Source organism: Portunus trituberculatus, chromosome 31 (genome assembly GCF_017591435.1).
Source record: "Portunus trituberculatus isolate SZX2019 chromosome 31, ASM1759143v1, whole genome shotgun sequence".
NCBI lineage: Eukaryota > Metazoa > Arthropoda > Malacostraca > Decapoda > Portunidae > Portunus > Portunus trituberculatus.
In genome coordinates, this window is record NC_059285.1 from 9031703 (window position 1) to 9057771 (window position 26069).

Consider the following 26069-nt stretch of genomic DNA (forward strand, 5'->3'; position numbering starts at 1 on the left):
CACACACACACACACAACACAACACAACACAACACAACACAACACAACACAACACACACACACACACACACACACACACACACACCGGTAGCTCAGTGGTTAGAGCGCTGGCTTCACAAGCCAGAGGACCGGGGTTCGATTCCCCGGCCGGATGGAAATATTTGGGTGTGTCTCCTTTCACGTGTAGCCCCTGTTCACCTAGCAGTGAGTAGGTATGGGATGTAAATCGAGGAGTTGTGACCTTGTTGTCCCGGTGTGTGGTGTGTGCCTGATCTCAGGCCTATCCGAAGATCGGAAATAATGAGCTCCGAGCTCGTTCCGTAGGGTAACGTCTGGCTGTCTCGTCAGAGACTGCAGCAGATCAAACAGTGAAACACACACACATACACACACACACACACACACACACACACACACACACACACACACACACACACACACACACACACACACAGAGAGAGAGAGAGAATGTTGGCGGGTGGCAGCGAGCCAGACAAACACACACACACACACACACACACACTTGACAAGGTGGGGAGTTACTATACCATAGAGGAACATCACCATCCAAAAAATATAATAGTATCTTTATATCTTTATATAGTGACTTTAAAATGCAAAGGGCTGGCTGGCTTAATTATTCCTGTAAAAAGACCAACTGTAAGACTGAGACATGCCGCGGGCCGCACATAGTAGTGTGGCGGGCCGTGTGTTTGACACCCCTGCTCTACATCATGCACACCTCCATCATCCCAGCTTCTTGCACTCAGATCCACTTGGAAGTTTTCCCACCCTACATCTCAGTCTCCACTTCCTCTTCTTACTCGCCACTTTCACTTCTTACCTACCATGCTACAGGCACTCCACAACCAGCATATTGTGATCAGACACAATATCAACCATACCATCCTCATCTATCCACACGTGTGACACAATTTCACGCATTCTTCCATTCACCAACACATAGTCTATCGCTGACTCCTGCTCCCTTGCACTCCAAGTCACACGTCCCTCAGCCAAGGTTACATTCAGATTCTCTAACTCCATTTCATCCACAAAATCTCCAAACATCTCACCATTCCTGTTCACACGTTCTCCCAGAATTCCTACATTTGCATTCATATCACCCATCACCAGCACTCTCTCCCCTCCATGTACTCTCACAACTCTCTTCAGTATGTCATACTTCCTCCTGTTCTCCCTCTCAGCTCTTTCACCCATGACAGTCATGTACACCACCACCAGAACGATCTTCACTCTGCCCTGCCCATCTGTGCACTCCACTCTCACTGCCATCACATCCTCACTGCTCTCACATGTTCCCACACCAAGCTCCTCTACTTTCAGTCCACTTTCTTTCTTGTAGAGAAAGGCTACGCCTCCTCCCTGTATCTCCTGAGTCTTATGTCCCTTCCCAATCATAGCAAACTCACATCCTTCCATTTGTACCTCACCTATCAGGTGCGTCTCTATAAGCCCGACTATGTCAAACTTCCATTCCTGGAGCTCCCTGGAAATATACTCAAACTTACCCACACCCCATCCTCTTACATTCATGCATCCGATCTTCACACTCTCACTTGCCTGGCTGGTGTCTTCTCCCTGGCATTCTTCTGTCATCTCCTGTCACTGGTCCATCGGTAGCAGCGACCTCGCACTCACCCACTCACACAACTGTCGACACATCCTGGCAGTCCCTGCGTCGTTTGGGTGCACTCCGTCCTTCTCATACAGACTGAACTGGTCCACCACGCCTTCCATGTCGATGAAGCTCAGCTTACCTTTCTTCTCCTTCATCCACTCAATCTTCACTTTCAGCAGCTGCTCTTGCAGTCTTCTATTGGTGGATCTTCTTAGACACTGATAGAACAGGCCTTCCCTGGATCTCTGTATGACACCCATGATGGCCACACTCATGCCCTTGTCTTCCACACTCTTCACGGCATCCACAACATTCCTCACTGTCTCATCTTCGCCAACATATTCCAGGCCGTTTCCACCTCCTTGGATGATCAGCATCCCTTCCTCCATGCTGGCTGCTTCCTCCTCCACTTTCTTCCTGATGTCCATGATCTCACCACTCAGGCTGGTGCAGCCACTCCCACTCATCCTGCACTTCACTTGGCTGGACATCCTCTTCACCATGCTGTCTCCAATAATTATGATTGGCGCCTTCTTCCTAATTTTCATGGTGTGCTGCTGTCTTGGTCCTTCCTCTTGTCTGCTGGGCTGGGGTCCCTCAATGTCCTCTTCAGTCTGGCTGCTCTTCACTTCCTTGTGGTTCTCTTCGGTCTGGACACTCTTCTCGGTCTTCTCACCAGAGTCTTCTGTCTGCACACTCTTCTCTGTCTTCTCACCAGAGTCTTCTGTCTGCACACTCTTATCCTCTTTTTAGCATCAGTAGCTCCTCCACATGTTTCTGGTGACCTCCTTGCAGGGATCACAGAAGTACATGAGGCTGTCGTTGATCAATGCCTTGGTGCTGGACTTGAATCCAACACAAGCCATATAGTACCAGACCTCACACCCCTCACACGCCACTGCACTCACCCTGACACCCAAGGCTTCATCACACACGCCAGAGTTGCACACAGGTATCTTGTACACACAAGATATCCACACAGGGTTGCAGCAAGCACAAAAAAAAAAAAAAATCACAAAATAGTCCGAGCGTTTCAGGGCGTGTTTACATTCAGGGCGTGATCATCTTGATCTTGATCTTGATACTACAGGATCACTCCTGAGCTGGGCCTTTGGATCGGCAGCTCCTGTAGACGACAAAAAAAAAGGCACACAGAAAATAAAGAAGAAGAAAAGGAAACAGGGTCCTTTGTTCTAACCGTCTGTACATCTGGCACGCCACATTCTCTCCAGAAACTCCTTCACCGCCTCAATCATCCTTTCAGTCGTTTCTCTACTCAGTCCCAGCAGCACCACCATCCACTCCCTCCCCGTCTTTTCCACTCTTTCGTTCCTATTATGCCCTAACTCAGTCAACACCACTTGCATCATCTCATACCTGTCTCTGGCATACTTCACACACTCCAGCATCACATGCTCCACCGTCTCGTCCTCTCCCGAGTCTCACATCTGGCACACTTTGCTGCGGGACTCAGACCACCTGTAACTCCTTGCATTCACATCCATACACTGTGCCCTAGCTTTGAAGAGAAGATCACCACCCAGGCTTCCATCGTACCACCTCTCATACATCGGGGCCTCTTTCACCTTGTACCATTCCAGAGTAGTCTTTCGTTCCATCCCATTCCTCCATTCATTCAGTCCCATACTCTTCACATCTCTGTCTATCTCACTCTTCCACTTCCTCGCATCCCATTCTGTTCCCACTCTGCCTCCTCTTGTCACGACCCATTCCAGCTCATTCTGATTCACCCCAGCCATTCTCACTGCCCACCCAACCTGTAGACCATTCCTCTCTGTCATTCTCATACACCTTTTCCTCCATTTGCTTCCACTTTCACTCCACAGATACACCTTCCTTGCTATTCTTGCATCATCCATTCTCTCAAGCCTAATCTTGTACCTAAGTGTCGCTTTTATAAGTCTTTCCTAAAAGAGCTCCATCCCATATCCCTCTTAAGGCTTTTACTGCCGTGTACCTCGGTGCATTCAGTGCCAGCCTAGCTACTCTACACTGCCCCACTTCTAACTTGTCAATTTCACTCTCGTTCCATGCAATCACATCCATACCATACATTATACTGGGGACAGCCACACTCTTCCACACTTCTCTCAGCACGTCATACTTACTTGCTCTCATCCTTGCCACGCTTCCTAAACGGCCCACCCACTGGTTCACCAAGCTTATCTTTTCATCTTTGACTTTTCACACCCATTCGGACTCATCCACATCCCTAAGTACTTGTATTCTTGTGCCTGCTTCAACTCATTCTCTCCCAACCTCCATGCTGCATTACATTCATCCTCCGACCTATTCACAATCATCACCTTACTCTTCTCACTACTAAACCTAACTCCAAAATCTCTTCCATACCCATCAACCACATCCAGCAGACTTTGCAGCTCCTCTGCTGACTCACTCATAACCACTACATCATCTGCATAAAGAAGCACACCTATCTTATCATTCCCCACACTCACTCCTGCATTCATCCTTCTCATTCTTGCTGCTAACTCCTCTGTGTACAGGCTGAAAAGGGTTGGTGACAAAATACATCCTTGCCTAACTCCTCTCTCACTCCTCACCCAGTCTGTTTCTATATCTCCTAAACTGTACTTAGCTCTGGTATCAACATACATGCTACGCACTATGTTGACTATCTTGGCACTCAACCCAATCTTTTCTAGGACTCTACCTAGCATTTCTCTATTCACCCTATCATAAGCTTTCTCTATATCCAGGAAACCCAAATACAATTTACCTCCATCCCTCTTTTTTCTCAATCATTTCATTCACCACAAACATGTTATCCTCAGCTCTCCTGTCCGCACGGAAACCATTCTGCTCCTCACCTAATACTCCAGCTCTTTCAATCCACTTACACAATCTGGCATTCAACACCGCACTGAACACTTTGCCTACTGTATTGACTAACGCGATCGGCCTGTAATTTTTCAACTCATTCTTACTCTTGTGTCCGCCCTTATGCAGCAGAGTCACCCTGCACTCATTCCACATTCTTGGCACCTCTCCTCCTCCCACACCTGGTTAAAAAGCTCAGTCATCCTGTCAATCACAACATCACCTCCATTTTTATACAGCTCATATGGTATTTCATCCGGCCCTGCTGCCTTCCCATTCTTCTGCCTTTTCACACACTTCTCCACCTCCTCCCTGCTGATCCTTTCATCCAGTTCATCTGCATTCCTTCTCTCCAGTGTCACACATCCTTCTCTCGCACCAAACACCTCACCTACACCACCCACTTCTTCCCAGAACTGTCTGATTGCCTCTCTCATTCCTTCCTTCTCTGTTACAACTTCACCATTCACCTTCAAACTCTCCACTCCAACACTGTCTGCCATATTCTCACCTCTCAAGAACTTGTACCATTCACGGCCACCTTCCATGCCTTTCTCTCTTAAAGATTCAATCACACTCCTTTCACACTTTACTTTGGCCTTCACTATCATTCGCTTTGTCATTCTCTGCTGCTTTACATACATTTCCCATGCATTCTGGTACTCATTCTCTGCCTCATCACTTTCATGCCTTTTTCCTCAGCCACCTACATTGTCTACTCCTTCTCTTTCGCTCCTTTCTAGCCTCTCTGATTTCATCATTCCACCATGGTTTACGTACTTTCTTTCTTCTTCCTACTCTCACATACCCTATCTTGCTCTCTGCAGCACTCCGCACATCCTCTACCAGTCTCTCATTCACGTGCTCCACATCATGTACACCTCCATCATCCCAGCTTCTTGCACTCAGGTCCACCTGGAAGTTTTCCCACCCTACATCTCTCAGTCTCCACTTTCTCTTCTTACTCACCACTTTCACTTCTTTCCTACCATGCAACAGGCACTCCACAACCAGCATATTGTGATCAGACACAATATCCACCATACCATCCTCATCTATCCACATGTGTGACACAATTTCACGCATTCTTCCATTCACCAACACATAGTCTATCGCTGACTCCTGCTCCTTGCACTCCAAGTCACACGTCCCTCAGCCAAAGTTACATTCAGATTCTCTAACTCCATTTCATCCACAAAATCCCCAAGCATCTCACCATTCCTGTTCACACGTTCTCCCAGAATTCCTACATGTGCATTCATATCACCCATCACCAGCACTCTCTCCCCTCCATGTTCTCTCACAACTCTCTTCAATATGTCATACTTCCTCCTGTTCTCCTCTCAGCTCTTTCACCCATGACAGTCATGTACACCACCACCAGAACCATCTTCTCCACTCTGCCCCGACCATCTGTGCACTCCACTCTCACTGCCAACACATCCTCACTGCTCTCACACGTTCCCACACCAAGCTCCTCTACTTTCAGTCCACTTTCTTTCCTATAGAGAAAGGCTACGCCTCCTCCCTGTGTCTCCTGAGTCTTACGTCCCTTCCCAATCATAGCAAACTCACATCCTTCCATTTGTACCTCACCTCTCAGGTGCGTCTCTGTAAGCCCGACTATGTCGAACTTCCATTCCTGGAGCTCCCTGGAAATATCCTCAAACTTACCCACACCCCATCCTCTCACATTCATGCATCCAATCCTCACACTCTCACTTGCCTGGCTGGTGTCTTCTTCCTGGCGTGCTTTTGTTGTCTCCCGTCACTGGTCCATCGGCTGCAGCGACCTCGCCTTCACCCACTCACACAGCCGTCGACCCATCCTGGCAGTCCCTGTGTCGTTCAGGTGCACGCCGTCCTTCTCATACAAGCTGAACCGGTCTACCATGCCGTCCATGTCGATGAAGCTCAGCTTGCCTTTTTTCTCCTTCATCCACTCTATCTTCATTTTCAGCAGCTCCTCTTGCAGTCTTCTGTTGGTGGATCTTCTCAGACGCTCGTAGAACGGGCCTTCCTGGGTCTCTGCATGACACCCACGACGGCCACACTCATGCCCTTGTCTTCCACACTCCTCATGGCATCCACAACATTCCTCACATTCACCAACATATTCTAGGCCATTTCCATCTCCTTGGATGATCAGCATCCCGTCCTCCATGCTGGCTGCTTCTTCCTCTACTTTCTTCCTGATGTCTGTGATCTTGGCACCACTCAGGCTGGTGCAGCCACTCCCACTCATCCTGCACTTCACTTGGGTGGACATCGTCTTCACCATGCTGTCTCCAATAATTCTGATGGGCGCCTTCTTTTTCCTCATTTTCATGGTGTGCTGCTGTCTTGGTCCTTCCTCTTGTCTGCTGGGCTGGGATCCCACAATGTCCTCTTCAGTCTGGCTGCTCTTCAGTTCCTTGGATTTCTCTTCGGTCTGAATACTTTTCTCGATCTTCTCACTAAAATCTTCTGTCTGTACACTCTTCTCCTCTTTCTGGCACCGGTAGCTCTTCCACATGTTTCTGGTGACCTCCTTGCAGGGATCACAGAAGTACATGAGGTTGTCGTTGACTAGTGCCTTGGTGTTGGACTTGAATCCAACACAAGCCATATGATACCAGACCTCACATCCTTCACACGCCACTGCACTCACCCTGACAGTCAGGGCTTCACCACACACACCACAGTGGATATCTTGTACACACAAGATATCCACACAGGGTTCACTGCTGAACATGATCTTGATCTTGATCTTGATACTACAGGTGGCTCATGATCTCTCCGGAGCCAGGCCTTCGGATCAGCAACTCCTATAGAGGACAAAAAAAAAAAAAAGCAAGCAGAAAAAAAAATGAAGAAGAAAGAACAGTATTCTATTCACTAGTTATCCCTGCACCTTGCTCGCCACATTCTCTCCAGATACTCCTTCATGGTCTCAATTGTCCTTTCACTTGTCCCAGCAGCAACACCATCCATTCCCTTCTTGTCTTTTTCACTCTTTCATCCCTATTATGCCCTAATTCAGTCAAAATCACTTGCATCATCTCATGCCTGTCTCTCTCATACTTCTTACACTCCAGCATGACATGCTCCACTGTCTCATCCTCCCCCATGTCACACATCTGGCACACTTTGCTATGTGACTCAGACCACCTGTAGATCCTTTCATTCACATCCATACACTGTGCCCTAGCTTGGAAGAGAAAATCACTACCATCATACCACCTTTCATACATCGGGGTTTCCTTTAGCTTGTACCATTCCAGAGTATTCTTTCGTTCCATCTCATTCTTTCATATATTCAGCCCCACCCACTTCACCTCTTTGTCTATCTCACTCTTCCATTTCCTCGCATCCCATTCAGTTCCTGTACTCTGCCTTCTCTTGTCATGATCCATTCACACTCATTTTGATTCCTCCCAGCCATTCTCATCTCCCAATACAACTTGTAATCCACTCCTCTCTGTCATTCTCATGCACCTCTTCCTCCATTGCCTCGCACTTTCATTTCACAGGTATTCCTTTCTCACTATTCTTTCATCATCCATTCTTTCCAACCTAACCTTGTACCTAAGTGTGTCTTTTACAAGTCTTTCCCTAAAAGTGCTCCATCCCATATCACCTCTCAGAGCTTCTGCTGCTGTGTGCTATTCTACCTATTCTATTCTGTCCTATTTCTAGCTTATCAATTTCACTTTCATTCCATGCAATCACATCCATACCATACATTATGCTAGGCACAGCCACACTCTTCTACACTTCTCTCAGCACATCATATTTACTTGCTCTCATTCTAGCTGCACTCCCCAATTGTCCTACCCACTAGTTCACTAAACCTATCTTTTTATTCTTGGTCTTTTCATATACACTTGCACTCTCCCTCATCCCCAAGTACTTATATTCTCATGCCTGATTCAACTCATTCTCTCCAATTTCCCATACTGCATTACTTTCATCCTCAGACCTATTCACTATTGTCATCTTACTTTTTTCACTACTAAACCTAACTACAAAGTCTCTTCCATATCCATCCACAACATCCAACAAACTCTGCAACTCATCTGTTGACTCACTCATGACCATTACATCATCTGCATAAAGAAGCACACATATCTTATCATACCACACTCTTACTCCTGCATTCATTCTTTTCAGTCTGGCTGCTAACTCCTTTGTGTGGAAGCTGAAAAGGGTTGGTGACAAAATACATCGTTGCCTAACTCCTCTCTCACTCTTCACCAAGTCTGTCTCAATATCTCCTTGTCTGTATTTAGCTTTGGCGTCAACACACGTGCTACTCACTATGTTGATTATTTTTTTCACTCAACCCAATCTTTCCTAAGACTCTAACTAACATTTCTCTATCCACCCTATCATATGCTTTTTCCATATCCAAAAAGCCTAAATACAGTTTACCTCCCTCCTTTCTTTTTTTCTCAATCATTTCATTCACCACAAATAAGTTATCCTCAGCCATCCTGTCCATGCAGAAACCATTGTGTTCATCACCTAGCACTCCAGCTTGCTCAATCCATTTACACAATCTCATTTAACAGTGCACTGAACACTTTACCTACTGTATTTACTAATGCAATTAGCTTATAATTTTTCAACTCATTCTTACTTTTGTGTCCTCCCTTATGCAACAGAGTCACCCTACATTCATTCCACTTTCTTGGCATCTTCTCCTCCTCCCACACCTGGTTAAATACAGTAAGTCCTCGTTATATGGTAAGAAAAGTTCATAGATACAGTATCCACTCATGTCATCCAAGAGGGCCCAGCGCGGAGGAGCAGGGGTGATGACGTCATCCATACCACACCACTCCCACCACTCAGTACTGACTTTAACTTGACCACCCTTGGAGCCTGTTATCTTTTCCTCTCTGCCCCCCTCTCCCCTTTTTTTTTTTTAACTGCATTACATATTACTTACATGCATTACTAATTAGATGAATAAATGGAATATTAAAGGGTCTTTTGTAAGCACAAATATATTCATAATAATTATGGCAAACATTAAAAGCCTACTACCAGCAGTGAACCTTGCAGCAACTGATAAAGGGCACAGATGGGCCTGGCAAACCCACTATCAGAGAATGGTGGAAGTCGTATAACATCAAGCACGCCTTAGATGCCACTGCCTCCCAGCTAAGCAGATCTGAACACATCTCACAGTGACAATAATAATATGAAACTAATGTTTTTTTTTTTTCTTTCAGAATGGAAGAATTTTGTAGAAGCAGTGATTAAACTGGTTAAATGCAAACAAGGGATTAAAAACGAATACAACAGTTTTCAGCAGTACGAAGCTTCTATCCAGTAAGTATCTTTTAAATTTTATTTGAAAAGAATGCTGTATCATGTTTCTAAGCCATGAGCTAGAAGTAATTGACTCTGCGTGGCGCAGCTCTCAAATACATGAGATCTGTTTGAACCTTTACAAGAGCCGAGAATGAATCAATACAGTAATACTTTGCTTAACAAACATTCGTCTAACGAATTACCGGTTTAACGTACTATATAAAGTTAGACCAAAAAATCCGCATAACGTAGAACTACATCCATTTTAGCAAATTTTCTGGGTTTGAATTTGCCGGGTGAGGGACCGAACGCAGCAGCTTCGCTGCGATTGTCTGGCTCCCCGCCTCTGTCTCTAGCACTCCTGGAGCTGGATCCAAGATTCTTTAGCAACGTCAGAGCAACCTCCTGCCGTGAAATGGCATCCATGAACGCTTGGAGGGATGGTGACGAGGTTGCTCTGGAGGTGGTGTTACTCTCTTATATATGCATTTATGTTCACAAAACATTTCTATTAGCTTTCTACAAACCTTGCCCCAAGAAAGGATTGTTTTGTAATGCATAAAGTGAAATCTTACATGGAATATCAAAAAATAAAGCAGAGATGAGATCAGTCACAGATGAGGCAGAGCCTCTCGGCAACTCGCCCGTTTCTTCTTCTTCTTGTGACCCTTTTAGCTTGCGTGTTGTCTTTCACCACGATATTAAATTTGTTTCCACTCCTCTATTGCCTGCTATAATGGATATCATATCTTAGTATTCATATACGCTCATGCCATGAGGATAACCTCGATTCCGTGGCACTGAGTGATAGTGAATTACTATTGAAATACCGCGGTATTTCATTAGTAATTCACTATCACTCAGTGCCACGGAGTCGAGGTTATCCTCATGGCATGAGCGTATATGAATACTAAGATATGATATCCATTATAGCAGGCAATAGAGTGGAAACATAGATTTGATATCGTGGTGAAAGACAACACACAAGCTAAAAGGGTCACAAGAAGAAGAAGAAGCGGCTGAGTCGCTGTGAGTCTCCGCCTCATCTGTGGCCAATCTCATCTCTGCTTTATTTTTTGGTATTCCATGTAAGATTTCACTTTATGCATTACAAAACAATCCTTTCTTGGGGGCAAGGTTTGTAAAAAGCTAATAGAAATATATATAATTTTTTTTAACCCATGTGGTATGTTGGGGACCAGCCCAGAATGCATCCCCCATATTTTCTTTATTTCTTATGGGAAAATTATGTCCGCTTAACGAATTTTTGCTCTACGAACAGCTTTGACACCCCATATCCTGTTCATTAAGTGGAGTATTGCTGTACAGCATTTTGAAGCATCTTGATAAACAATACTGGTAACTCTCCCAAACCATTATTAATTCAGTTATTAAGTCATGTGTGGGGGTTAACTATAACAACAAATGATTTTTGGAAACCAATTAAATGTTTGACCTACTTAAAGGCATCAGAGAGGGACAACTGAAGCAGCAATCCAGGCTGCCACCCAAGCAATTTTTTTTCTTTCTCAAAACTATGTATAGATTTCAATTTATTAAATACTAATGAATGTCATATTTCCTTGTGTATCTGTACTATTTTTATTTGTTTTTTAATTATCCAGAATAAAAGTATGAAAGTAGAAAAGAAATCTGGGGTGATGAGATTTGTTCGTTTTTCCTATTCAGATTTGCTCATTTGGCAGTATTGTATTTATTTATGTTATTTTGTTTTATTATTGATTTGATTCTTTTTTTTTCTTTAATATGATTTTTTTAGATTATTGTATTCACTAAATGTGTGGCTGTACTGTATTCCAGATATCTATATACCTTAAGTATCTATTACTGATTTTAATATTGATGTACATAGATTTTCCTGACATAACTTTGGAATGAGATCCAACTTTTAGGTTGGTTCTTGTGTATATTTTCTCATTTTCTAATCAACTTTCTGATTATTATTTATTTTATAGAATGCTACAGACAGCAATTAGGGTCATGAAACAAGTTGATTCCTCTCTTATTTCAAGAAAAGAGGCTGGAAACATGAATGAAGTCATGAAATGCAATTCCTCTTTGCTTGCTAAACAGGTATGTTTCCCTCAGGTTCTCCAGCAATGTAGCTTCTGTTTGATTGTCAGTCTGCCAGGGGAAGGCCAGTAGTCATGCTTATTTTTGTGTATTTTACATAGTTATGATATATCTTGAACTATGCTGAAATGGTCCTGTCTCTGTTTCTAATTAAGTCAGAGCAGATACTGAAGGTGGTTGTGAGGAATTTTCTATCTGCATTCAGAACACAGTGCTGAAATAAATGGCTTAGTTGTGATTAACTTTCAATGGCTCTTTACATGAAACAATAATTACTTGTAAGTATAAGAGGGATATTGACTTTTATAATGTTGGATGAATGCTCAGGTAATATTTGGAAGCTTCACCATTAAGTGAGCAATGTCCTTTTCTGAGAAGATAGTGGAACCAATAATTTGGAGGTTCTGAAGAGGTTTTATTCTGAAGGAATTTCCATGGATTGACTATTGCTTCTGTAGTTATAAAGAGAATTGCCTGCACCGTTAATGGCTGCACGCTGGACAGCACTTCCTGTACTCTTCAAGTATATCTAGGCTTTGACAAAAAAAATTGATTAATTAATTTTTGAAATAAGGATAATGGAGACCTATCTCTTTATGTTCCGTACAAAACAAAGGTGACTGACTATCTGTCATTGAGGTATACATTCTTTACCCTTCCATTCTAAGCTATCCAAATCCAGATTTAACTCAGTCTCACCTTTTTTGTGCTATATATGATAGAAACTTGGTTCACAAATGATACCAGAACCTTTTGTCTCTTGAAACTATACTTTTTGCAGTGACACTTAATTTTCTGTCTTCTCCATAGGATATTCATGATCTATCATTTACTAAGGAAATCTAAATAGGAAATACCAGTGAGAGTTCAGTAACCAGAGCATTTCTTATTTTATTGCAGCCTGATCTCACCACTGTAACAACAATTGATGGGGAATCTGTGAACACATCTAGCTCTTCAAATCTGCTTAACCAAGGATATGGCACCACTTTTGCAAGATCTAATTTCAACACATCTCTCTCTCTCCTCAAAATACCAGTATGAATGTTTTTTTTTTTTTTTTTTAAGTATGATTTATTTTATTTGATAGTTTTGTTTGAGCTTATACCATATTCAGTGTAATATACTTTTTATTATGAAAGACTTTATCATGTTGACACTTCATTTGTATTTCTTTTCAGCATTCAAAACTGGGAAAGAAACTTGGTGATTGTTCCTTAAGTACTAAAATTTGTAGTGGAGGGCCACTAGAAACCCTTTTCTCCAAAAATCATCCTCCAATTGCTGTTGCCCTTTCCTCTCACCAAGTCCAACACCAGGAGGCCACTCCTGATTATCACAAAACTACTTCCTCCCAGGTGATAGACACCAATAATATGTCACACTCATCTTCAGTAAAAAGTCAACACTATGCAAAAGGGAAAACAATGTGGGATGGAAGCTCAAAAGACAGAAGTGTCAGCAAATCCCAAGGGAATCCTAGATTTGCAGTGAAACCCATTTCCTTGTCTCCTGCAATTGTTTCATCAACAAATGCCCAATCATTAGAGACTCCTTCTCATAGATCCAGAGATATGAGTTGTACTTCAACAATTCCCAAAGCTCTTGAAACCCCTTTGTCAAAAACCAAACTAAGCTTTTCTCCAGAAGTTTGGAAAAATGTAGGAATATCATCTTTGAAAATGCCAAATACTAAGCTTCCTCTTCAATGGACCAAGGGTACAGAGGCACCTACTTCTAAAGGTTTGGGGCTTTCTCATTTGAATGACAGGGGCATGTCAGGTAAGAGTTTGTTGGCAAGAAGTGATGGCATTCCAGTCATGTCAAGAGTTGTGGGGATTCCTTCAGTCCCACCTACAAGCTTTGGCATTTGTTCTGCATCTTACCAGAAAACTTACCAGAAGTACTCTGGGTATTCCTTAGACAGCACCAAGCTCTCCAGACTCTCACTGACCAGTAAGGTATGTATCTTTGAATTCCTCATTATTTTTAGAATATGAACCTATGATTTACTTTATAACTAATATTTATGTATTCATCGTCAACTTTTTTTCATGGATGGGTAAGTTCTTTTAAATTGTTTGGATTACTTAAGACATCTGCAATACCAACTTACACATGAGACAACACTGTTTTCCATTCTTTCCAACAGAAAATCAGCATCAGATGGTGTTTGCTGCCCACTTTGCCCAATTGCCAATAAAAATTGCCAACATGTTGAGAGAAATTTGCCCTATGATGCTGCCTTAATGATTTCTAACCATTCTCTCTCTCTCTCTCTCTCTCTCTCTCTCTCTCTCTCTCTCTCTCTCTCTCTCTCTCTCTCTCTCTCTCTCTCTCTCTCTTTCCTTCATGGCAGTGCCGTATGCAAGTGAAAGCAAGTTCAAATTTATTTGTTATTGCATTTTCAGCTGTAGCTGAACAATGAAACCAGTAATTTTACCTCGCTGTTTCATTGAAGCACTGTAGGGAACCCATGAGATGTCACTTGCTAGCCTGACGTTCAGTCGCGCTTGTCGTTTCATTCAGTTAGCACGCACGTTGTTTTGGTCTGTTGCTATGGCGTTCGGATCAGCTGTTATGGCAGACCAGGAGGAAGGACAACAGGTGGAGAGAGTGCATGGAAACCATGCAAAAAGCTCTAGTGCAAGACAAGGCAACCTTGTCCACGGTCATGACCCTATGCATGGCAACCATGCTGAGGCTAGGAGTACACGGCATAGCAACTATGATCGTGGGAGTACAGGCGACCAACCTGGTACTTCTGGTGTATCGGCGGTGGCTGTGACGGGCGGTGGCGCACCAACCAGCGATGGGCTGGTTTTGGATAGAGTGATGGGTCTGCTGCACAACTTTTCTGACCGTTTGACTGCCCTCGAAACCAGGAAGACTGCGGAGCTTCTCTCAACAGAGTCTGACTATAGTGACGATGACAGTGCTTGTGCCGAGAACCAGACTGACGAGTTGGGTCAGTTCCTGGAGAGTGGTTTCTCCCCTGCTCTTGACAGGGATGGTGACTCTAATGCCTTCATTGACAGTCTATCAGCATTAGGGGCTATGTTTGGCAGTGGTAGTGACGTGGGAAAGCCCATACATGAAACTCTGGCTCCCATATTGAATGCTGCATTACGGAGGAAGCCTTTAGAGGAGCAGGTACAGAAGCTGGTTGCCAAGCACAAGATCCCAGCTAATGTCCCTAACATGACCACTCCAAGATTGAATCAAGAATTGTTTGAAGTGATGAACAAGGAGGGAAAGTTTCGTGACATTGCGTTGCAATGATGCGTTGGCCTTGTCACGAAAGCCCTGATTCCGTTGTCTGGTATTATTAGTGATGTGGGATCCAAGACAACGAAAGCTGTGGAACAGTATTTGCCGCAGTTGAACGACACATTGCAACTTTTGACTGCTTCAGTGAACTATATGAATCACGCACGAAAGGATGGGATCCATGCAAGCATTCGCCACCTGCCCATGAACAAGATTTGCAACTGGGAGACCGAAGTGGGTAGCGATGTTGTCTTCCCGTTTGATGTGGTAAAGAAGCTTGAGGATCTCAAGAAGGCCAAGAAGCTCACGTCCACATCCACCCTTACCAAGAGGTGTGGCCAAGGTGTGGGGAGGTGGTCAAGGAACAAGTTTGGCCTATCCAGGCCATATTACCCCTACACACGGCAACCTTCCAGGCAGGGTTCCTCTACATGGAAGGGGTCTTTTTTAGGGAAAGGCCCACAGTACCCACAGAGCAGGAGGATACCGGAGCACAAGTAGCTGCAGAGGTGAGCCATGGAGTTGCCACTTCTTTACAGGCTTGTGTTGTTGATATAGTGAATACTCCAGATTGTTTTACTGGAGGCAAAATCAGTCATTCTCTGTCATTATGTTGTAAATTATCATCAGATAATTGGATTAAATCTACTGTTGCTGGTATTATTATTGAGGTAGATCCAACTCTTAGACCGTACCAGGGACCTAAGGAGTTGACTTTTTCTGCTTCAAATAAAAAGTCTTTACACTTAGCTCTTCAGGATTTACTGTTGCAAGGAGTTATTGAGCGGGTGGCTGATTCTCATGTTCCTGGTTACTTATCATGTTTTTCCAAGGATAAAACCAGATGGCACGGCAAGAGTGATATTAAACTTAAGAGACTTGAATACAAATGTAGACCATATTTATTTTAAGATGGACACTATAAAGGATGCCCTACTTTTAGTGTTATCAGAATTGTTTTTTTGCAACTGTAGATTTTAAGCATGCTTATTTCTCAGTTCCAGTACAGGTCTCACATAGGAAATGGTTACGGTTTCTATGGCAGGGATCGCTTTTTCAGTTTACATGCATGTCACAAGGTTACACAGCGGCTCCAAGAATTTTTACCAAATTGCTGAAGCCTGTGCTTGCTCATTTGTGGAAGTTGGGTATAACAGTGATTAGCTACATTGATGGCTGTTTATTTATAGCAGACAGTGTTAGTGCTTTGGTTTCTCATCTCAATTATGCCATTTTTCTCTTTGCTGAATTGGGTCTGACAATTAATTTTGGGAAATCAGTGTTGCTGCCTACACACTGCATTGAGTTTCTTGGTTTTACCATTGAGTCCAGGGAGATGACAGTACAGATTACAACTAGGAGACAGGAGAGAATTAGATGTTTGAGACTTGAATTGCTGGCTGCTACAAATGTTACAATAAGAGATTTGGCTTCCCTTATTTGCACCCTAGTGGCTGCAGAGCCTGCATTATCTTGTAGGTATTTGCGAATTAAAAGATTGGAAATCGCAAGGAACCAGTAGTTGTCAAGATACAAAGGCGATTACAATGCCAGCATTACTTTGTCTAGTAAAACCAGGGAGCTGATACAATGGTGGTGTGACAACATACATAGTTGCACAAGAGTCTGGTCCTTACTGACCCCAATCTAGAATTATTTACTGATGCTTCTCTGACAGGATGGGGAGCAAGGTTACAAGGGGTTTCCACTGGGGGTCACTGGGCTGCAAGTGAAGTCTCTCATATTAACTTGTTGGAACTTGAAGCAGTTTTGTTTGGGCTTCAGTCATTATGCAATGATATGCATGACAGTCACATTTGCATCAGATATTTGATATATGATCATGTGTTTGTGATGTCCTTGTCCCAAAGGGATTAGGATTAAACAATTTGTCAGTAGTGATTAGACATTGTCGTGCGTGTTGAGATGGTTTCGCTCAAGTTGCATACTGCAATTATCTTCTGTTGCATAAATTATTGACTTCTTTCCATAATTAGATGGTCCTGGGATTTGCTGTCACTGTTTTCTTATCTGCACTCTGATGTCTCATATTGACCTACATGTCTGTTTACTAACAGGTGTCAATTGGGACCATTATTAACTTATGCCAGGAGTCAGACTCTAAATGTGTCATGGGTTCCCTACAGTGCTTTAATGAAACAGCGAGGTAAAATTCTATAGTTAAACGAGGACTTATCTGAATCTGAAGTTTGACAGGAATTTTACTGAGCTTCATTGTAGCACTTAGGGATCACATGCCCACCCTGCCCTGCCCTATTTTTTGGAGGGTTCTGACTCCTGCCGTCTTTGAATACTGAACGTCAGGCTAGCAAGCGACATCTCATGTGATCCTAAGTGCTACAATGAAGCTCGGTAAAATTCTAGTCAAACTTCAGACTCAGGTAAGTCCTCATTTAACTATAGAATTTTAAGCCCCTTTTTACTGTTAAGAATTCTTATGATCTTTATGGATGCACCTTGGAATTTACTTTAACTAATTTATTTCGTCATTGCAGTCTGAGACATGTAAAGAAGCACAACAGAAGTTTCCTGCTTTTTCAGACCTTTCTGAAGAAACTCCGATCAAGAGAAAGAAATTTGGTAAGTGAGACTATGACAGCATAAAATGTAAAATGATCATTTATTCAAGATTCTGCAAGTGGCAGTACATGTCTTTTTTTTTTTTTTTTTTTTTATTTATTTTATTTTTTTGTATCAGATCAAAGTGCATTGCCTAAGATATCTGTGACATCAGATGTCTCAGTTGGAGATGGTCTGCCAGGATCATTTGCTAGTACCTTGCCATCTAACCAGGAGGAAACAACTTCCAGTTCTCAAGTACCACAGCCCATAGAAGTGGATGGTAATGAATATAACAAGGTAATTTCATTTTTAACATTAAGCATTTTAATACATTTTACAGTGGTACCTTGGGACATGAGCTATCTGAGATGTGAGTTTTTTGAGATACGAGCTCCAATTTGATCTTTTATATATATATATATATATATATATATATATATATATATATATATATATATATATATATATATATATATATATATAAGTGAGCAAAATTTTGAGATCTTAGTCACACTTGGGGAGTCAGCGACTTGGCACATCAGTTCAGCCTCAGCTGATCTAGTATTTATGTGTTTCCTGTGGATCTAATGCACTGTTCTTTCATCATTTTCACTATTTACTGACTTTTTTTCTAATGGGAGTGCAGTTTTAATTTATATTCAATGTTTACTACATGTGAATGGTGCCTGCATCTTTTCCTTCCTCTCTCCTCCCTCCCCCACCATTTACCACCATGAGCCGAAAACGTGTCTCCAAGGTAAGAACACTAAATATACTTTTGCAGTTATTTCATATATTTTTATGCATTGATAAAGTATGCATGTGTACATGTCTGAAATCTCTCTCTCTCTCTCTCTCTCTCTCTCTCTCTCTCTCTCTCTCTCTCTCTCTCTCTCTCTCTCTCTCTCTCTCTCTCTCTCTCTTGTCAATGAGCTCTTATGTGATTATTAGAGCAGCCAGTCTTCTGTGGATGGCTATATTTGTACACTCCAGCTGATCAACAGTCCCAAGTGAGGGTTGGGAATGCGGTAGGGTAACGTCCCATGGAATGCAACCTCCAAGATAACTATACTTTTTTAAAAGAGTAGTTTATTTATGTTATCTTTTGTTGTGTTTTATTTTGTTTCTGTGAAATAATTACCGATTAAACTCATACCTCAAGGTACCAATGTACATTATTGAAATATGCATTGATACTCCAAAATACATATTTATTTATATTTAAAACTACAGCAAACAACAAAAAGTTGTATGTAACCCTCTCAATGACTTCAATTCTTATAATCTCATTTATTATTTGTTGATTTGAACTTATATAAAGAGTGTAATACATTTATTATTCTGTCTGATGATGATGTAGCAGTTTAGCCCACTACAGGGTTAGTAGGTAGATGTGCAAGTGGTCACAGGCTAATCTGAGCTCAGTATGGGTGTACACCAATGGAGCACAACACAACCCTGGGACCAGGAGGACTGCATTTTCTATCCTCTCTGCAACTTTATCTCAAGTTTCCTTTCCAACCATTCTATTGCAGCCATGGCAGATGGCCACTGTTCTTTTCCTAAATCTGTAAACAGTGGTGTTCCTCAGGGTTCTGTCTTGTAACCCATTCTTTTTTCTATTATTCATTAATGATCTTCTTAATCAAACTTCTTGTCCTATTCACTTCTACACTGATGATACCTTCCTACATCTTTCCACATCCTTTCTGAGATGACCAACCTTCAGGAAGTCAACAGATCACGCAGGGATGCCACAGAACGACTGACTTCTGATCTTTCTAAGATTTCTGATTGGGGCAAAGAAAACTTAGTAGTGTTGAATGCCTCAAAAACTCAATTTCTCTATCTATCAACTTGACACGATCTTCCAGATAACTATCCCCTCTTCTTCAGTGACAGTCAGCTGTCCCCATTTTCTACATTGAACATCCTCGGTCTGTCTTTTGCTCATAACCTAAATTAGAAGCTTCACATCTCATCTTTCTAAAATAGCTTCTATGAAGTTAGGCATTTTTAGGCGTCTCCATCTTCTTCAGCCTCTTTTTCACCGCTGGAATGTTGCATCTCTTGCTATCTTTTATTGTTATTTTTCATGCTAACTCCTCTACTGATCTTGCTAACTGCATATTGTGCGAGAATTTTTTATTTTATTTATTTATTTATTTATTTATTTTTTTTTTTTGTACCGCCATGTGTGACACCGAGTTTTCTGATTCAGACTTTAAGTACTATCCTGGCGATGATGTGAGTGATGATAGTAATGATAGTGGTGAAAGTGATTGTGAATATGTGAGTGAAGATGATTTTATTGATGAAATTGAGCCCATGATGGACCATGTCTGATACGTTCAGTGATGTGCAGCCAGACCTGGTCCCCATGTTCAGTGCCAGTGCAGACAACCTTGACCCTGCCAACCTGTCTGCCATGTCTGTGCCCTCCTTTTACTTGCCCACATGAAGCCTTCACGTATATATTTGACAGTGAATTGGTAGATGATCTTTGTAAATGGATGAACCATAGGGCACAGGTGTATATTTCCACTACAGGAAAAAAGAAAGTGAATGGTGTGATTTGGAAGCTTGTCTCTCGTGATGAATTTTATGTGTTCGTGACCCTACTCTATGTCAATAAGCATACATAAGCTTCCATGCATATATATGTACTGGGCACGCAGGTTTGGCTATGGTGGGCCAAAGCGCTTCTGTAAGGAAGTTATGGGTTGGTCACACTTTCTGTGCCTCCCCAAGTTTTTGTGTTTTTTGCCCATGAACCACATAAAGAAGACCTCCCCCAGGACCTGCATTGAACCCTTTTTCGACCTTATCCGGCAGCGTTGTCAGTCCTTACTTTCACCTGGGAAGGACATTGCTGTCGACGAGAGTTTGATGTTGTGGAAGGGGAGGCTTGGCTTCAGACAGTTTATCTGAACCAAGCAGTCCAGGTTTGGGATAAAGGTGTTTGTTCTGTGCCCCTTGTATGCCAAGTGGAGTGACTACTCATGGAACTTCGAGGTGTATTATGGGAAGGACTTCATCTTCTCACCTGATGAAGCCTTTTCCAAGCTGGGCATGTGGGAGCAGGTCGTGGTACACTTGATGCGGGACCTGCTGTACAAGGGAAGGCACATTGTGACAGATAACTGGTACACCAGCTTATGCCTAGGGGAGTATCTCCTCACCAGGGACACACTGCTCACTAGTATAGTGAGGGCAGACAGGGGACCCCTGAAGTAACTAATGGAAGGAAAGCTGATCAGGCATCAGTCCACCTTCGCCCCAGGAATGGTAACACCCCGGTAGTGAAGTACCAGGACAAAAAGAAGGTGTATGTCCTTACAACCTTCCACACTGTCAGCCTGGTGAAGAAGAGTCCAAAGTACTTTGGGGACAAGGCCTCAGTCTACTTCAAGCCTCTCCATATTGAGAGGTATAATGCTCTGATGAGGAGTGTAGCCAAAACAGACTAGTTCCTGGAGCTGTATGCCTACAAAAAGAAGTCCTTGGCTTGGTTCAAGAAGCTGGGAATTCACTTCATTTTCCAGGACCTGTTGAATTCCTTCTTAGCCTACCGCAACACCTCCCCAACATACAAGAAGGACTTCATGCACTTTATTCTGGATGTGTTGGATGATCTCTCAGCTCAGCACAGCAAGGATGCCAAAGCAGTAGTGAAGAAGGACCAGGAGCAGATTGCACATCCCATCAGCTATCACAGAAGAAGGCCAAGTCTGAACTTCTCCACTGTCTCATCCCCTGCACACAGCACAAGAAACAGAAGCCATGTCGCATCTGCTCCAAGAAATTCAGCATAAGGAAGGATACTATTTATCACTGCCCTGGGTTCCGTGGAGATCCTGCCATGTGCTGCAACTAGCATTACATGGCTTATCATGGGCAGGGTAAACCCGATGCACCCAAACTCGTCCCCACAAAAGAAAGGGCCCAAGAAAGGAGAGAAGTCAAAGAAGCCTTGGGAACCCAGGCTGGGTCCCACTGGGGCTCAAAACTAACCTTCATCCTAGCCTAACCCCAGGCCACCCAAGCACAGCAGCAGACATCTCTTTGGTAAATACAATAATAGTTTATTTTTACATATACAGCAATCGCCCGCTTATCCGGATTATAACAGCCAAGGCTCTGATGGATATGCGAAATATCCGGATACGCAGAATTTCCTCTCCCAACCCCTTATAAATTGAGAAAAAACATGTATATAACCCAAATGGGTAAGAAAACAATGACTGAAAGTGCATTAAATGTAAGATCTGGAACAAAAAATGGTACATAAGCAGTACAAGGGGGTGGTGGGATGTACTTACACACAACAGTAAAGGTGGCGTCACACTACCACTTTTCCGTTAACTTTCTGCCAACTTTCATCGCCGGTCATCGTCACACACAAGTTCACTACCGCCTTTGTCACGTTTGTCAACTGTAAACAAACACAGCGGCCCCTTCACCCCTAGCAAGTCATTGCTATTTTTGGCCTTTATTGTTCTCTATGAGAAACTCTTCAAACAGCTTTGTCCACTCATAAACAACAGACCAGCTCATCTTGGCCAATTGTTCCTTGGAAGTTCTGCCTTGGAACGTCACAGTCACATAAATGTAAACAAACAACTGAACCACTTTTCACTGCTAGGCCAGAACATATATATATATATATATATATATATATATATATATATATATATATATATATATATATATATATACACTCGACCCTCGAAACAACGGACCTCCCATCAACGGATTTCAGAAACTACAGACAAATTCTGGAGTCCGGTTTAATCTACGGATGAATATTAAAATGCGCGCTATTGTCTGTTCCCGGCAGACTATTGTCTGGTTGGTGGCGGGTCGGTCGCGTCATCAGCTGTTGGCCGCCATGATTAATCTTCAGTCTGTGCGTTTTCAACCAACCGCGAACATTGTCCAGTGCTTACCATGGCTTTTTTATGCATTTGTACCCTTCCCACGAGTGCTTAACCTATCCAAAATGCCTCCTAAACTTAGTAAACCAGTGAAGCGTAATCGAAAGGCTCTTCCAGTGGCTGCTAAGCTTGAACTAATACGAAAATTAGAAAATTTTACATATTTTACACACATTTTATAGTTTTTTACGTACTTTTGCAAAGAACGGACTTTTGCAATTTACGGACAGGGTCATGCACGCATTTGTCTGTTGTTTCGAGGATCGAGTGTGTGTATATATATATATATATATATATATATATATATATATATATATATATATATATATATATATATATATATATATATATATATATATATATATGTGTGTGTATATATATATATATATATATATATATATATATATATATATATATATATATATATATATATATATATATACATATATATATACATATGCATATATATACATATATATACACACAGGCAACCCCAACTTAATGAAGGTTCACACAACAAAATTTTGCTACGACGAAGGTTTCATTTTACTACCATCTGCTCGTTTAACGAACACCAAACTCGCTTTAACGAGGTTTTATCCAGGTAATTTTTTTCCAAGTTTGAAAGCACCGCTGTATCACGCAAGCCGACATGCTTTTGAATACACCAGCGCCTCTCGTGGACAACATGCACACCACTCACTCCCCCTGTTCAAAACAATAACAGCGTCAGCAGCAGCTCGTCTTCTCTCGCTCAACTTACCACCAAAACGCCCTGCAATGTCGGCTAGTGTTGCTAAGAAGACCAGGAAGTCTCTTACTCTCGAAGTGAAGCTGGATATTATTCACAGACATGAGAGAGGCGAGAAAACTAATAGCATTGCTCGCCACCATCTTGACTCCATCTACTGTCTCTACTATTTTCAAGTCAGCAGACTCTATTAAGAAGGCTGGTGAGACCGTATCTTCCTTGCAAGCTAAAAGAACCACCTGAACTCGTGACTCTACAATGGATAAAATGGAAAGCCTTGTGGAAATGTGGTACATAATTTTTGTATGTGATACAATGATGTGCCCTTTGTTTACATTCCACAGGTTGCCGGTTAGTGTCTTTCCCGTTTCACTCTCCCTCCCTTCTTGAATTTAAGATCATCAACATTATAAAGTTACTTACAGGCAACCCTTGCTTAACAAAGGGTTACGTTCCTAAAAAACCCTTTGTTAACCCTTAAAGTACGGGGGGTTGATTTACTTTCCGTCTGTTACAACCGGGAAAAATCACACCTGTCAAAAATACTAAAAATATTTTTTCCTTATAAAAACATATTTCTTTGTGTTATTCTGAGTACAACGATGTAATTTTTAACATGTTATGACCTCTGAGAGCAAAGTTATTGCATATAAAAAATTCATGGCAAAACCTGCCGCTAAGAAATACCCCCAAGCTCAGATAACACCGCTCTCTCTCTCTCTCTCTCTCTCTCTCTCTCTCTCTCTCTCTCTCTCTCTCTCTCTCTCTCTCTCTCTCTCTCTCTCTCTCTCTTTTGGGCATTTGAATTTGATGTAAAAGTAGGAACTTTTGCACTTTCATGTCAAGAAAATGCTAACTCAGATATATGAAATGATGTGTAAAACAGGAAAAGAAAAAGAAACCACATATTACAAGAATTGTGGATTTCTATAATAATTGGAATCTGGCAACTCTTATTAGCAATGGGATTCATGTGACTTAGCCGACAAGCACAGTCCTTTAGAGGCAACCAGGGTGACATACACCAGCGCATTGCTGGTTGGGAATAGGCTATGTGAGGAGGTTTATGAACGTTGCTGTGAGGGTTGGTCTCTGTCTCCCAGATCACCATCAGAATCATTACTGGAGTCTTCACTTTCTTCCGTCTCAGTAAAAAAATCAGTTCATTTTCATCACTCCTCAATGTCATTACCGAGTAACACTGACATAACATCACTCGGAGTACCGTTTCCTCCCTCCGGGTGACGGGGGTTGCCAGATGTCGCCTCGAAATGGGAAAAGATGACCTATTGTGAGGGAACATATGTCTCAAGGCTCAAGCAGACGAGCGAGAAAAGATGCCAGATACCTCCACTTGCCCCAGGACCAATAGTGAGGGGGAGAGATTCAAACGTTTAGCGCGGAAAAATCATGATTACCGGTACGATCCCTGCCTCTCTGCACATGATGCTACAATCGCACATATACAATCACCGTACTTTAAAGGTTAAGTGAAACTTCGTTAAGCGAACCGATTATAACAAGTTTAACCCCTGACTTGAACTTCCATTGAGAGTAAACAAAGCAAGAGTGCATCATAGTACAGTGAAAGGTTTAATGAAAGTAAAAATTATGAAGTTAAACATTTAGGCAGTTTAATTTAAATCATTATAATGTACACTAATGTATGTATGTACGTAACTTTATAATGATGATCTTAAATTTATGAAGGGAGGCAGAGTGAAACAGGAAAGATGCTAACCAGCAACTTGTGGAATGTAAACAAAGGGCGCATCATTGTGTCACATACAAAACTAATGTACCACATTTCCACAAGGCCTTCCATTTTATCCATTGTAGAGTCATAAGTTTAGGTGGTTCTTTTAGCTTGCAAGATATGGTCTCACCAGCCTTCTTAATAGTCTGCTGACTTGAAAATAGTAGAGACAGTAGATGGAGTCAACATGGTGGCCAGCAATGTTATTATAGTCTGATTGCTTTAGTCTGAGCCGTGAAGCCGAGCCTCATTTGAAAGGAGGCCGCTGATTGGCTGGCCCACTCTCTCACTCACCTTGTGTTGAAAGGCTGCGTCATGAATGCTTTGTGGTACATGCTTTTGTTTTATGCGTTATATCTCATCTTATACACATAACAGACAGTTTCTGTTGGTATCGTTACACTTAACAGTAAATGCAGAAGCTTTGATACTCAGGGGAAAAACAATTAATAAGCAACTATAAAGAAGTTTTACCGAGTTGAAATGGAAAACTTTTCGCGACATCTTTATAACACGGTTTACTTATCATCATATCCTTTGGATATATTTAAAGGAATGCTGTCAAAGTCTTTCCAATTCTAACTCCTCTCGAGATTTCTGGCATCTAGCCAATAATATCTCTAACAACTTTACTTCTTCGTCTTTCCCTCCTTTACTTCATCCAGATGGCTCTACAGCTGTCTCTTCTTTTTCTAAAGCTGAACTCTTCGCTCAAACCTTTGCTACCAACTCAACTTTGGATGATTCTGGGCATATTCCTCCTACTCCTCCACCCTCTGACTACTTCATCCCTAAAATTAAAATTCTTTATAAAGACGTTTTCCTGGCCCTCTCTGGCCTTGATTCTCGGAAGGCTTACGGTCCGGATGGAGT

General features: G+C 42.3%; 1 protein-coding gene across 1 annotated transcript in view; it reads left to right on the plus strand.

The window, feature by feature from the left end:
* LOC123511204 (mucin-17-like) overlaps positions 1-26069 on the plus strand; it is a 94667-nt gene that overhangs the window by 34326 nt on the left and 34272 nt on the right. The window contains exons 6-11 of the mRNA XM_045266882.1: positions 9724-9823; positions 11782-11899; positions 12800-12937; positions 13081-13860; positions 17686-17770; positions 17889-18049. Coding sequence (XP_045122817.1) covers positions 9724-9823; positions 11782-11899; positions 12800-12937; positions 13081-13860; positions 17686-17770; positions 17889-18049 — 1382 coding nt within the window. The remainder of the gene's footprint in view (positions 1-9723; positions 9824-11781; positions 11900-12799; positions 12938-13080; positions 13861-17685; positions 17771-17888; positions 18050-26069) is intronic.